The sequence below is a fragment of the Trachurus trachurus genome, assembly GCF_905171665.1.
Source record: "Trachurus trachurus genome assembly, chromosome: 7".
NCBI classification, from domain to species: domain Eukaryota; kingdom Metazoa; phylum Chordata; class Actinopteri; order Carangiformes; family Carangidae; genus Trachurus; species Trachurus trachurus.
Genome location: NC_139901.1, coordinates 28,963,239 through 28,978,894, shown reverse-complemented (window position 1 = coordinate 28,978,894; position 15,656 = coordinate 28,963,239). Strand labels below are relative to the sequence as shown.

General features: G+C 41.3%; 1 protein-coding gene across 1 annotated transcript; it reads left to right on the top strand.

Annotated features, from left to right (window-relative positions):
* Nucleotides 1–526: 526 nt before the first annotated feature.
* ptpn1 (protein tyrosine phosphatase non-receptor type 1) lies at nt 527–14,617 on the top strand. Its single transcript, XM_083975196.1, has 9 exons — nt 527–830; nt 4,437–4,527; nt 5,567–5,667; nt 10,505–10,603; nt 10,712–10,849; nt 11,105–11,314; nt 12,253–12,414; nt 12,515–12,675; nt 14,134–14,617. The coding sequence occupies exons 1-9, from the start codon at nt 774–776 to the stop codon at nt 14,402–14,404; spliced, it is 1,290 nt and encodes a 429-aa protein (XP_083831322.1). The 5' UTR covers nt 527–773; the 3' UTR covers nt 14,405–14,617.
* The last annotated feature ends 1,039 nt before the right edge of the window (nt 14,618–15,656 follow it).

Below are 15,656 nucleotides of genomic sequence, written 5' to 3'. Positions count from 1 at the left end.
GAGGTGGGTTAGGCTACATAAAGCCAACTAAAATGTCAAATAGTCGAGTAAAAGTTAAAAAAATTCTGGCAGAAGTGAATGTCTGTTTTGTTGTGTTATTTTTGCTTTTAGTTCCCTAGTATCTGTCCTTTTGTTAACAATTGTACATGATACAGTATTATAAATAAAGTACTGAAGAAAAAAAAAACGTTTACAAAAAAAAAAAAAAAGCCCCCAGAAACCCAGGGCTCCTCCTCTGGAGTCTACAGCCGCCACAGAAACACTGAAGTGTGAAGAAGTGACTCGGACTAAACAAAGTCTCAAAACCTGGTGTGAAAAAAGAAGACACACCTTTTAAAAATCCTGCTTTTATATTCGAAAGGGAATTAAAAAAGAAAAAAAAAAAGGCTAATTTCTGTCGTTTCATTTCACCGGCCAAGGGCGCACGGACGCACGGACGGACGCACGGACGGACGGAGCTCCCCGCGGTGGTGGTGGGAGGAGCCAGCGGCGTGTTTCCGCTCGGAGCAGCAGGCCGGAGGTTAACACGGTGATCTACGGAGAAATCACCGAACAAGTGGCGGCGGAGGAACAGTTGTTGTGCGGTACCGACGGCGGCGGCGGCGGCGGACACTGTTGGGAGATAATAATAAAGAAGAAGGAGGAGGAAGAAGAAAGGGAAGAAGAAGGAGGAGAAGAAGAAAAAGAGGAGGTAAAAAGAAAGGAAGAAAAAAAAGAAGAAGGAGTGGCAGCTGGACTGTCAGCACTCAGCAGCAGCAGCAGCAGCAGCAGCGATGGAAGCCGAGTTTCGGGAAATCGATGAGACCGGGAGCTGGAGCAGCGTCTACCAGGTAAGGAGCTCCGTGCGCCGGCGTGAGAGGTGGAGACAGGCCGCTGGACCCACCGACCGACCGGCTACATGGGTCTGCAGCGATCACTGGATGTAGTCGTGTTGTAATAGTAGTAGTATAGTAGTAGTGGTAGTAGCCCCCAGGGTCCTGTCTGCTCGGACCAGTCCAATGATTGATTGATTGATTGGTTGGTTGGTTGGTCGGTGAGTCTCTCAAACCCAAACAGCACCAGAACCAGAACCAGATGCCGTCATTGATCCGGTTCGGTTGTTTGATGCACGTGTGTGTAGCTACAGTATGGTATCTCAGTCAGGAGGAAGTCCTCACATCTGGGACCGGTGTTGTGGCCCTACTGGTTTCAAGTTAACTGGTTGCAGATGCAGATGTTTTGCGCTCCCTGAGCAGATTCGTCACAAATTCACAAACATACACAACATATTACCAGCGAGTTTCAAGCCACAATTCACATCTACCGCGGCGAATATGCTGCTGTGAGTGAGCACTAACAGTTACGTACCAGCCACATGGGAAAAAAAATAAAGTGGAGAAAAAATAATCTTCACATATTTGCGTGGGTCGGGACTCGATCTCGCTTCAGCAAAACCAATTACACCACTAACCACCTGTCCAGCTCTGTGAGCCACTCAAGCTCACAGGTGACAGCCGCTTCACTGCATATCAGTCAATTACGTCACTACAGGTAACGTTTTGACTCGAGCTGATCTGAGACAACTGGTTACCATCGGTTTGCCTTTGAAATACACGGACAATGCCTCGGTGTATTGTTCTTTTTCCTCCAGTCTAATCAACACATTCAGCGCTACACTTCTCTCCGCACAACGCTACGCACCACAACAAAGCCTGTCGTGTTGAGAAAGTGATGAACTAGCTCGGAAATACTGTCAAAATACGCTCAACAATATGTAAACAAAAGCGAAACACTTGAGCCACTGCATGTGTACATGGTTGAAAAGTACTACTTGCATTTAATCACATTACTGTATTGCGAATGTTTTGTGTACTTACATTTCTTTACACTTCTCTACAGATCTTATAAAACGCACAACGTATTTATTGGCGTGCATTAAAAGAAATGTTCACTTGAAGTCGCCGTGGTTCGCGGAAGAGGTGATGTTAACCTCTGCTGTTTCTGCCTTGTGGCTATGATGCGTTCAAGGGAACAGGGCAGCGTCGGACGGATTCACAGAAAAAAAACTGACAAACTAAACAGTTTTGGGTCCATGGCGATCTAAATGGCAAGAAAATTATCAATCTCTATTTGAACATTAGTCCAGAATGATTTTCTGTCATAGATATGTCAGTTTTTTTTGTGAATGTCAAACTAGTTTTAATGAAAAGTATACCTTTACAAAGGGCAATGATAAAATATGTCGACACACGAAATCTAAATTTCAAACAATCGACTCACGTCCGACGCTGCCCTGTTCCCTTGAACGCATCAGGCAGAAACAGGTAGACTCAGAGCTAACTTCACCTCCTCCTCGACCACGGCGACTTGAAGTGAACATTTCTTTTAATGCACGCCAATAAATACGTTGTGCGTTTTATAAGATCTGTAGAGAAGTGTAAAGAAATGTAAGTACACAAAACATTCGCAATACAGTAATGTGATTAAATGCAAGTAGTACTTTTCAACCATGTACACATGCAGTGGCTCAAGTGTTTCGCTTTTGTTTACATATTGTTGAGCGTATTTTGACAGTATTTCCGAGCTAGTTCATCACTTTCTCAACACGACAGGCTTTGTTGTGGTGCGTAGCGTTGTGCGGAGAGAAGTGTAGCGCTGAATATGTTGATTAGACTGGAGGAAAGAGAACAATAAACACCGAGGCATTGTCTGTGTATTTTCAATGGTAACCAGTTGTCTCAGATCAGCTCGAGTCAAAACGTTACATGTAGTGACGTAATTGACTGATATGCAGTGAAGCGGCTGTCACCTGTGAGCTTGAGTGGCTCACAGAGCTGGACAGGTGGTTAGTGGTGTAATTGGTTTTGCTGAAGCGAGATCGAGTCCCGACCCACGCAAATATGTGAAGATTATTTTTTCTCCACTTTATTTTTTTTCCCATGTGGCTGGTACGTAACTGTTAGTGCTCACTCACAGCAGCATATTCGCCGCGGTAGATGTGAATTGTGGCTTGAAACTCGCTGGTAATATGTTGTGTATGTTTGTGAATTTGTGACGAATCTGCTCAGGGAGCGCAAAACAGCTGCAGCTGCAACCAGTTAACTTGAAACCAGTAGGGCCACAACACCGGCTGGCTGCACGACGAGCAAAGGTCCTGTTGCTGTAAAAACACCTCATCTATAGTGACTACTAAAACCTGATCAGAGTGATTGATCAGCGTGGGTCCACTACAAGTAGCCTATTGATTATCGATGTCATATTATTCACCATTAATCACCAGTTCATAGTTGTTAAAATCATCATAAAAGCACCGATCAGTCATTCCCCAGAGGCACGTTTTTAGTTTGACCAGCAGTTCACTGTCATGTAGAGCTGAAGGGGTTAACCGATTGATCCGATCGATCAGGTGATTATCAGAACATTATTGGTAGCTTTTTTTCTTTTAGAACAATAATTAGCCTACTCATTCATGCCAGATCTCTATATACCCCAGATACAAAACAACTGTGAACAGCTTCATAGTTGTCATTATTTACAGGTTTCCTGTGTCACATTACACACATCTATATTTATCTGTCTCTGTATCGATGTAATTTACATTTTCTGATCTTATAGAGCAGGAAACACCAGGAAATATTCACTTTTTTCAAACTGGAACTAGAGAATTTCATCTTTTTTAATTACTGTATACTAAACTGATCAACCAACTTTCCAAATAGCTTCTGGTCTAATCAATCAACTGACTAAGGAGCCCATTTGACTGACATACTGTGTGTGACTGCACTTTGTAGCTACTTTTAACTTTTTATTTCGGGCTCAACCTAGTGACCAATTTCATTATCAATTAATCTGGAGCCTTTTTTTCTGCAGTTTATTGTTTATAATCTACTAAACCATCCATCAGGTGATGTCATTAACCCCAAATATTGAGTGTATTATGAAACTGGACAAAAGATGAGCAGCAAATTCTCACAGTTTCACATAAATTGACCAATATTAGACGTCTGTTTCTGTCCGTTGATTAATAGATGGACGTAACATATCTTTACATTTTTAATGTAAATAAAGTAAATGTTGTCACAGTTTGTTGCACAAAACATCCACAGACTCCAGCTTGCTGTCAATCATCATGTATGTTGCACAGTTTAAACAGACGTGTGCATGTGAACATGTTTAACACCCACCCACACACACAAACACAAACACACATTAACCTCTTTATAGGACTACTAGGTCATATAACATCTACAGTGTGAGCAGTTCACTGATGGTGAGTTTGAGTTCAAGCATCATCATCACCGGCTTCTACGTCCCTTCAGGATTTTATTTTATTTTTTTATACACATTCCCGGGTTGTGTTTTAGTGCGGCGGCCTCCTGCATTATTCATGTTCCTCCAGACCTTTAATGTAACATAAATGTGATGTTAATGCAACATGTTCTTGTGCTGTGTTGCAGGACATCCGTCAGCAGTCATGTGACCTCCCCTGCAAGGTCGCCAAATCCCCCGAAAACAAGAGTCGGAACCGCTACAGAGACGTTAGTCCATGTGAGTGAGTCTCTCTCTCTCTCTCTGTCTGTTCTCCTCTGTTGCACTTTTTTTTTTTTCACGTTTAACATTTTAAAATATTCATTTAAATTAACAACACTCACTCAGTCATTCAGCGACTCTTGGTAACGCGCCCCACCCACGCTGTTTGGTCTGTTCAGACATCGGCCGAGAAAGTCGTCCGTCCACAGTTACACACAAAAGTGTCTGAAAGGAGCAATAAACACTGTAATGGTCTCCTCCAATGACACAGGGTTATTATTACACAACAGGGCAGAGCATTGCTTCACTATGGAGGGACCAACGTAAAAAAAGAAAGAAAAAAAGAAAACAATAAAAAGGATGTGACTTCTGTGAGGAGATCAGGCTGGAAATATAAAAATCGTCTCAAAATTCGTTGTTGTTACTGATGAATTTAGATAGTTGGAGTGAGAGATTAGTTATTCAGTTGTGTTTATCTGAATATTGTGTAAATGAATCAACATTTACACAGATAAAGTGCTGGAGTTCACTTCATATTCCGATCACAACTAGATATTGACAAAGAAGGTTTTTGAGCACGTTTTTACACTCCACTCTTGTCTTATAACTCCTATTCGATAGTGTTTCCATCCCAGAATAACTGGTGCAGGTCAGAGTTTTTGAACTGCAAAATAAACTTTTCTGTTCTGTCACGATCCAGCAGCTGAGCCCTGTGGTTTCCTCTCTTTCACACTGAATGAACTATGCAAATGTTGGACAGAGTGGGTTGCAAACTGTTAGTGTTTCTGTATCTACTGCTTGTTGTTTTAGTGTTTTAAAAAAAATTTTTTTTATTTACTTTGATGTGACAAGAACGAACCTGAAACTTCTCGATGTTGTTTACTTTTTTTCTCTGGATATCTGAAGACAAGCCGACGCCTCAAGTCTCGTTTCTCTACAGATTTGTTGATCTGAGAATTGCACTTTTTTTTACTCCCAGGAGGTTTGTGACACATGTGAAAAACACAAGCGAGACGTATTTACATGAGTTATATTTCTGTTTTCTCCTCCTCCTCAGTCGACCACAGCAGAATATGTCTGCAGCTGGGGACGAACGACTACATCAACGCCAGCCTCATCACAGTGGAGGAGGCGCAGAGGAACTACATCCTCACTCAGGTGAGTCTGGAAGGTTGTTCTATGTGATGAAAACTAAAACTAGCAGTGAAAATAATTTAGTTAACTGACATAAAAATCGAAATGACAGTTAAAAACAAGCAAACAGTAATGTAATATGTTATAATTTCTAAAATAATAATTAGATAAGTTTAGATTAGTTCAGTTAAAGCAGAAGTAAGTGGTCCGGTCGTTTTCGCTAATGCTGCGTTCCAGGCAGGCTTTTGAAATCGTAAATTACAGCTTCATGTCACAACTTACGACTTTGTAGCGTTCCAGGCAACCCACTCGTGTTTTTCCGACCTGTTTTACCGGTGAAAGTCACTATAACGGCCACTCGTAACTTCCGACCCGTGAACTCGTACCAGATCGAACTGGTACGACTTCACGGTCGGAAAAATACGAGTTTCCTTGAACGCACCATAACAGTCCTCGTCCCTACGTCACCACATTCACGGCGTTCCTTGGCTGCACACACAGCCCTGCATGCCGTTCTCTCTCCTCATTGGATAAAAACTGTAGGATACGATAAATGTTTTCTCCTCGGCTCAGAGCAGAGCAGAGTGACTGAGAGACCCGTGTTTCGGTCCAAACACTCTATGTAAGTGATTGCTGTCGGAAGATATAACTATTTAAGACTTATATTAACACAAATATATCACTCACTTCTGCTTTAACTGACATAAAAATCGAAATGACAGTTAAAAACAAGCAAACAGTAATGTAATATGTTATAATTTCTAAAATAATAATTAGATAAGTTTAGATTAGTTCAGTTAACTAAGTATACTTTACCATTGCCGGTTTCTCAGCTCCTCTCATCCACACTTTTTAAGGAAATGGAGCAACTTGCAATGTGACTAGTAACATAATGGATGGAGTTAGCAGTCCCCGCCCTCATCATGGATCTATTGGTCCTCGTCCCTACGTCACCACATTCACGCGCATCCCTTGGCTGCACACACAGCCCTTCATACCGTTCTCTCTCCTCATTGGATAAAGGTTGTAGGATACAAGGAAAGTTTTCTCCTTGGCTCAGAGCAGAGCAGAGTGACTGACAGACCCGTGTTTCAGACCAAACACTCTAAGTGATTGCTGTCTGAAGATATAACTATTTAAGACTTATATTAACACAAATATTCCGCTTACTTCTGCTTTAAATTAAAGCCCCAGTATGTAACTTATTTTTTTTATTATTTTATTTAAAATATGTCTTTCATAAATACGTATTTCACTGAAGTGGAATCACACCCACATACAAATGAAAGCTTTCTCGTACCTTAGAATGAGTTGTTACAAGTCGTTACAAATACATAAGTGGGCGACGCACCGAACCGAGGCGGCCATGTTGCATCGCCATTTTTTACGTTCAGTGGCAGCGTGACTGTAGGTAACCACGGAAACTCAGCGGAGCTGTCGGCTCGGCCTGTTAAAACTGTCACCACTGTGTAGTGTGAGGAAGGACGGAGGCACTGGTGTTGCATTCAGGTGCAGTCAGGCAGACGGCCGTCGGCAAACCAACCGGATGTCATTTTACTCGACGAGAGAAAGACGGTAAAACGTGGGTCAGGTAAACAATACGACATCACCATGACAACATGTTGTCACAGCTGTATTGATTTCACGTGAATGCAACATCAAGAATACGTTCCAAAATGCAACCGCACCGCTACATGGGGGTAATTCCTACACATTATACCTTTAAGTAATCAGAACAGTAACATGATTTCTTTTAAAAGGAGTAATCAATAATTAGTAATTGAATTACTTTTCCAGAGTAACAACAGCAACAGGGTGACAACAGAGCACAGCACACACACAGTATACACTATAGAACAACACTATAACACAATACAAATTAAAAAACTAAATAGAAACTACAGTGAATGATGCAAAACAAACAAAAACTAAACTGAATCGCAGATAAAATAAGTTTTCGTTTCGTTTCGCCACAGACCAATATTTGGGACTATTTCCAGTACGAGCCCCCAGGTAGATAAAAGTACCGTAAACGTATCGTGGTGATGACTGATGGGAACATTCGTGAGGAGGCAACGAAAAACGAAAAAAAAAATCCCACAAATTTCAAAGTTCATCTTCAGAGCTCTGACACAAAAAAGTTTTCCTCCTGAAACCAGAAAAACTAAAACTACGTATATAGAAACTGAACTAAAATGAGTCAATTCCTCAAAATAAAAACTAAACTGAAACTGCTTAATCACTTGTTGGACTAACTCAAACTAAACTGAAATAAAGGGGAAAAAAAACGAACTGAAAAACTAAATGAAGATTTTAAATCTTTAATAACCTCGGTGGACGTGAGGAGTTGGACTCTGATGGTGATTTCTCCTTTACACACAAAACACACTGGTTATTTTAGTAGGGAGGACTTTTGACTTCAAGTCCTGATGCAAAGCTCCCCTTTGGCATGGAAGTACCTAAGGGTCATACAAATAAATCTATCCTAAGACACAAGTGAGATCACACTTTGTATCCGAAATAAACACGTTTTTAAAAAAAATGGCCGCTGACCATACTTGAGAGGCCCATATGTTTGCTTCTGTTGTAGCTCTAATGACAAATTTGGTGTCAAACTGTACATTTTCAGAGTCAAGGAATCCAATAAAATAGGCTCCAAGACTAAAAAAACAATGATGTTGTCCTTACCATGACAATTTGAGCTAAAATATCCCTTTTCTTTTGAAAACGCATGCTAAAAACACATTCCATTAGGGTTAGGTTAAACTATAATGCCTTCAGCTCCTCCTGGATGTTATCTACAGCTTGTTTGTAACATGATTGCAATATTTCAGGATTGTTTCTCAGTTTGAATGATGAACAGGGATCTAATGTTTTCAATCTGTAGGGCAGACTGACATAGGAAGCATAAAGTCCAGTCATGACACTCTATTATGGCTAATTAGAAATAAGAAATAAAGATGCTGTAACATCATGAGATAGATAAGATGAGCACCCCTCCCTACTATTTATGGATATTTGATCATAATTGTATTAATGAGCAGCTATGTATAGATGGAAGTGTTGTGTCATTAACAGGAGTGTGAGGAGATGATGTTTCTACCTGATCCAGGATATTTTATGTATATTTTCATTTTCATATATAATAACAGTAGAATAACAAAAATGAGATGTAATGTGAGCGGCTGCATCAAGAAAACACTAATCTGACTTAAAATATTCTTCAGTTTCTTTCACAGAGACATGTGTGGCTCCTCTTTAACATTAACACACACTAATTAGACACATTAAAGTCAAACACAACGGTCCTTCATGGTGTTTATAATGTATCTCTCCTCTCAGACTGAGATTATTTCGCTTATTGATCTCCATTGATATCTGAGAGTGTGTGTTTGTGTGTGTGTTTTGGATTTAAAGAATGTAAACACTCTTCTTCAGTCGAAGGTAAAATAGGTCACAGCACCACAAAGAGCATCCTCCAGACTAACCACACTCTGTTGGATCGACTCGGCTCAGAGTCTGAAACGACTCAGACTTCGACATGACAGTGTTGATGAATGGAGGGCAGGACGCTCTGGATTAGCTTTAGCTTTAGTTTAAGATAGGTGTGTTCATCATTGAGTGTTTCCAAACAGCCACAATAACCACACTTAACAACACCAAAACATAACAAAGCAATACACGGGGACGGGATTGTGCAATTGGTAGATGTGTATCTATGGTTGTGGGTTTGTTTTTACTGTTTTTACTTTTTTATGCTCTTTTATTGTCTTTTTTTATTTACCTTGAGGGTTTCACTGGCTGGTTTGGTATTTTAATTTCATTGTACATGTTAGAATGACAATAAAGTAGAGTAAAAACACAGGCTTAATCATATGTGATATGTCTTCACAGGAGGAGAAGCTGTACTTTACTTTAAGGACTAAAAAAGTCCCCAGAGCTGCCCAAACCTTCACTATAGTGTGATGGAAACCATGTTTCCATTGTTTGCCTATAAATACACATTTTAAAGAGTTTTGTTTTTAATTCATTCATTGAATACATTGAGGTAGAGGCTCATTTATAAAGTAGAAGATCCTGGAAACTAAACACAACAGTGTTGAGCTTCATATATAAAAGTGTAAAGACACAAAACATCAATTGAAAAAACCTCATCAATTATTAAAATATTTCAATCCAATAATAAAACAGGTTGAAAAGGAATCAGCAAACAACAGCAAAGTAAATCTAAGAGGAAAACTAAAACTAAATAACCTGTACCATCAGTTGTGTATTTGTAGTGTTGTTGTGAATGAGTGAAGAACGAGTGTGATGAACCAAACCAAACCTCATCCAGTCAGAACCAGATCTCAGTGGGTCACATGGTCCAGGTGCTGACGACCTTTTGCCCCGCCCATTTCCACCTCCACCTCCACCTCCACCTAAAAAACCACACAAATGTCTGAGTTTTGTCGAAGCACGACAACGAGTAAAAACTAGTAAAGGCCAAAAAAAAGAAAAAGAAAGAAAAAGAAAAGTCTTTTTCGGCCGCTCATTGTCTCGTCTGGATTTTGGCGGCTGCACAGGAAGTGGACGGAGCTCAGGAGGTTTTAGACTGAAAATAAAACAAAAATAGGGTTTAAAAAAAACAAAAACAAAACTGCACACATCCCTGGTGGAAACGCTGTCGGGAAGTTTCCAGCTAAGTTTAGAAACTGATATGTGTGTGTATGTGTGGTGGGCGAGAGCAGCCTAATGATTTGAAATATCTGTCTTATCATCATCACTAACAGATTCCTCCATGCTTTTAATTTATTTATTATTATGTTATTATTATAATTATTATTTGTTCTGAGCCTAAACTCTGTGTTTATTTTTTCAGGGACCTCTTCCAAACACATGCGGCCACTTCTGGGAGCTGGTGTGGGAGCAGAGGACTCGCGGCGTGGTGATGCTCAACAGAGTCATAGAGAAAGGCTCGGTAAGCAGCAGCAGCTTCTTCTTACCCACAATGCTTTGCCCTCCCGTCCTTTCACACTGTGTGTAACATGCTCTTTGGGTTGTGTTTTTTGTTTTTTGTTTCTGTCAGATTAAATGTGCCCAGTACTGGCCTCAGAGGGAGGAGAGGGACGCCATCTTTGAAGACACCAACTTCAAGCTCACCCTGGTGTCCGAGGAGGTCAAGTCGTACTACACCGTCCGACAGCTGGAGCTGGAAAACCTCTCTGTACGTTCTGGGTTTAGTTTTTTTTTTCAGTTTAAAGCTCTGGATCACAATCTGTACAACAGCAGTCAGTCAGTCGCCAATAAAAAACCATGCAACAGGTTTTTCTTGCTGTAAATATTCCTCCTGAGATCTCCACTCAGATAGAAAACCAACAAACTCCTCTCACTCTGCACAGAAATTAAAAGAATCAATCAAATGAAGAGTTTTCAAAGTAAAAGTCTTAACTCTGTGTTTTTGTTTTTATTCTCTCGGCAGACTCAAGAGACTCGTGAGATTTTACATTTTCACTACACCACCTGGCCCGACTTCGGGGTCCCAGAGTCTCCGGCCTCCTTCCTCAACTTCCTGTTCAAAGTGCGAGAGTCCGGGTGCCTGAACTCGGACCAGGGCCCCGTGGTCGTCCACTGCAGCGCCGGCATCGGCCGCTCGGGGACCTTCTGCCTGGTGGACACCTGCCTCTTACTGGTTCGTACTGAGCTCTGCTGCTGAGAAGTCATGACGTTGACAGACCTTTATTTGCACTTTTAGTGTTTTTCCAAGTGCAAACTAGTTTTAAAGGAGATATATAATGCCCGTTTTCCACAAATTAAAATAGTTCCCAGGTGTCTTAAAGACATGTCTGTGACATGCTTTGGTCAAAATATCCCAAGGATCAAACATCACAGCTCTTTTCATCCTCTCAAAACAGCCCTGTTCAGAACAGCTGGTTTCAGTGCCTGTCCCTTTAAATGCAAATGAACCACTACTTGCCCCGCCCCTTCTACTGGTACCAGGTAGGGGTGGGGTTATGCAAATTCGAAAACTAGTTTCATCATTTTCAGACAACTGAGGAAACAGCTCGTAAAACCATGTGGATTTCAACCTAGGGAGCCTGAACATTTCTCACATTTGGGGGGTTGGAAGGCAAGACAAACACCCAAATACAGTATATCTCAAAGAAATTTAAATCGAATGCAACTGGACTTGGTTATTTGTCTAGGAAGACGTTTCACCTCTTATCCAAGAGGCTTCATCAGTTAGTCGTTAGACTGACAGTCGTTGGTGGAAAGTTGGGTTTCGACTTTGTTAGTGCCCTAGTGTGTTGTGTGCCCTCTCAGAGGTTAAATACTTGGGTCTCCACACCAGATAGTTGGACCAGTCCCAGCCTGGTCAGATGTGAACATGAACTGATGAAGCCTCTTGGATGAGAGGTGAAACGTCTTCCCAGACAAATAACCAAGTCCAGTTGCATTCGATTTAAATTTCCTTGAGATAACTATGACCTGGACAAAGAGAATATTTACAGGCTTACCCAAATATATGTTAAAGAGCCTTCAAAAAGTGATATTTCCATAATATGTCCCTTTAAAAAAAAAAAAACCTCAATGACGCGACTGAAGGTTCCTCTGTGTTGGATGTTGCAGATGTCGATCCGTAAGGACCCGTCCTCGGTGCGTATCCGTGACGTGCTGCTGGAGATGCGACGCTATCGAATGGGCCTGATTCAAACGGCAGATCAACTTCGCTTTTCCTACCTCGCTGTCAATGAAGGTGCCAAATACATCAAGGGAGACACGTCTCTGCAGGTGAGTCGATGCTCTGCTCAAATAAAACAAAAATTTGCCGTGAGAAATAAAAGAAAAAAACACTGATTTATCAATGGGATTTCACGGTTTTTCTGTGTAGGAGTCGTGGAAAGAGCTCTCCAACGAGGAAGACGACCCTCCGGAGTTCACCCCTCCTCCTCCTCTTCCTCCTCCCAGAGATCCTCACAACGGGAAGGTTGAGCCATCCTTCTTTCCTGGAAATGATGAGATCATCCAACGCGTGGAGCCCTGGAGTCTCGGGTATTTTATCCAGATCATGCTTTGGAAACATTTAGTTTCGGTTTTTAAATTTATCATCATCAACCATCATCATGATGTAGCTGTTTTGGAAACTTACCGACAGTCAAAGCAAAGAGGAGTTCAGGCGTCAGATCAAGTTAAATAAGCGTTTCAGTATCAGTGTTGTTTACAGTGCCGTGGGTGTATGTGGTGTTTTTGTTTACGTGACGTCGACAACGAGTTGAACTAATCAACTTCCTTAGTAACGGGTTAACACAGCAGGGCAGTGAAGCAGCGTTTAGAAAACTGAAATGTGCTAAAAAAAAATGTTTACAAGGGAACGTCAGGACTCAGGAGCATCGTCCAATCGACAGCCGCCATCAGTCACATGAACAGGAAGTCAGTGCTGCAGCTGGATCAGGATTTGATGAACATCTGGCTAATGCATTTCAGAATAACATGACTTTAGTTGTATGTTGTGTTATTTTAGTGAAACGTTTATTAAATTAAACAACACGTTGGGTCCGATGTGTCAAGCTCAGTTTTCTGTGCAGCTTTTTGCAGTTAGTGGGTGAAAATATTCAGTCACATTTATCATTTATCTCCATGTGAAAAGTTGATTTGGGTGAAGCTGCAAGGCAAGATTTTTTTTCATCTAATGAAACCAAACTGGGTTCCCCGTCCTTTTTTGAAATAATTTTCCAGGACATTTTCAGCTGCTACAGTCTGACAGAGACATTAGTTATTACACCATACACCGACACATCCCCCGTCCCATTCTTTTCCACAATGGGCTCTATGCACAGCTCCACTACTTCCTGAACTTAAGGCAGCTCCTTTATTTCCTGTCTTACATTATTGGACAAACTGATTAATCCAGGTGTGAGCATTATGACTACTCAGACACACCTGGATTAATCAGTTTGTCCAATAATGTAAGACAGGAAATAAAGGAGCTGCCTTACAGTACATTCAGGAAGTAGTGGAGCTGTGCAAAGAGCCCACTGTTCCTTTGTTTCTATGTTTATTCCTCTCTCAGCCACAGAAGTCTGATTTAAAGATGTGCGGTCCATGGCTCTGACTTATCTATGAAATAATCTCTGACATGCTCAGAAATGATGACTAATTTATCATAGAACAACGCAAACATGCTGTTTTTTTGTTTTTAAACCGCACCCAAAACAGCTGCTCCTCATGATCGCCGTCCAATACTCATCAACTCAAAGTCTATTGTTTTTCTCACTACGTGCTTCTTCTTGGGAAAAGAAGAAATAGAGCTCCACTAGCTGATGTGATGATGCGATAAAACAAATTTCCAGAACAACTCGAGCTTTTCCAGGATATTTGACTTCTTTTTTTCTTCTCATTTTCCGGGATGTGTGGGAAGTGGGAACGCTGCCAAACATATCTTCTCCCCTTGACTCAACTCTTGCTCTTGTTTCTTTCTTTCTTTCTGTCCCTTTCCTCCTCCTATTCCAGATCTTCACGAGAGTCGGAGCTGCGTCAGAGGAACCCTCAGCCTCCTCCTGATCATCACCACGGCGACCACGCTGGAGGTGAAGCTCCGAGCCCCAAACCTCAGCAGCAGGAGAAGGAGAAGGAGAAGGAGGTGCAGGAGGAGAAGAACCAGGAGGAGAAGGTCGAGGAGAAGGGGAACTCCTCCACCTGGTCTCCGGTGGTGGCCAACGTGTGCCTGTGCACGGCGCTGGCTCTCAGTGCTTATGTCTGTTATCGAGCCTATTTCCACTGATGTCTGTCCTTCCTCCTCGTTTTCCTCTTTTAATTTCTTATCTTGTTTTTTTTTTTTGGTTCCTCCCTTGTTTCTCGTTGACGTGCGTGGACTTCGCCTGCTTTTTGAACTCTGGGTTTTTTTTGTTTTTTTTTACTCCGCCAGCGAGTGGAGGATTATTTGGACTCGAGCAGATTCAGGTTCACTTGTTTTTTTGTTTTTTTAATTTCCACAGACGATTCAGCGGTCGGACGGATGGAGGGAGGGAGGGATGGATGGATGGATGGATGGATGGATGGATGGATGGAGGGAGTCGAGCCGCTCCTCGTTTCCTCCCAACAGTCTTTCAGTGTCGTCGTCGTCTCGGACGCTCAGGGCCTCAGTTTATCAGGTGTCACATCTCAGATCTGTTGTTCTGACTTAAAAAAAAAAAAAACTCAACCGTATCCAACATATCGTGGTCAGTAGAGGTTTGTTCTGTTCTGTTCTGTTTTTGTTTTTCGCTCGTTGACAGAATGAATCCTGCCAGTTCTTCCATTTCATCTTTGTGTCCGTTACGATTTCACATTTTCTGTGGATGAGAAAATCACAGATCCAGGTTTTTTTTTTTTTTTGAAAGAGAGGGAGGAAACAGGTCTTTTGTTTTGTTTTTTTGGGGAGGGGGGTCAATATTCAACCCAACAATAAGGTGAAGTGTGTGTGTGTGTGTGTGGGGAAATGTGAGGGAATCGATCCTGTGCCCATGAGATGAGAGATGTTTGCTGGCGTGGGCACTGAGGTGTTGTTGTGGCTGTAAGTGTGTGTGTGTGTGTGTCTACCGATGCTTGAGTTAAATCTACTCAGTGAAAAATATTAATGAGACGTTTATGGGATGTTTGATGTGAGACCTGCACACGTTCCCTCCGTCCATCCCTCCATCCTCTCCTCCTTTGTGCACTGCAAAAACTCAAAATCTTACCAAGAATATTTGTCTTATTTCTAGTCAAAATGTCATTTCTAGTCAAAACAAATCTCATTATACTTAAAATAAGACTAATCACATTAAAAAGTAGCTTGTTTTTAGACATTTTTTACTTCTTTCAAGCATATTTTCACTTGAAATAAGTAGAGAAATCTGATAGTGGAGCAAGTTTTTCTTTCTTATTACAAGCACGCAGATTTTTCTACTTATTTTAAGTGAAAATTTGTTTGAAACAAGTAAATTATCTAAAAACAAGTTAATTTTTAGGTGATGAGTCTCATTTTAAATGGAAAGAGATTAGTTTTGACTAGA

Coding starts and splice junctions, on each gene's coding strand:
- ptpn1 (XM_083975196.1), top strand. CDS start 774: ATGGAAGCCGAGTTTCGGGAAATCGATGAGACCGGGAGCTGGAGCAGC. Junction 831..4,436: donor GCTGGAGCAGCGTCTACCAG/GTAAGGAGCTCC, acceptor GCTGTGTTGCAG/GACATCCGTCAGCAGTCATG. Junction 4,528..5,566: donor CTACAGAGACGTTAGTCCAT/GTGAGTGAGTCT, acceptor CCTCCTCCTCAG/TCGACCACAGCAGAATATGT.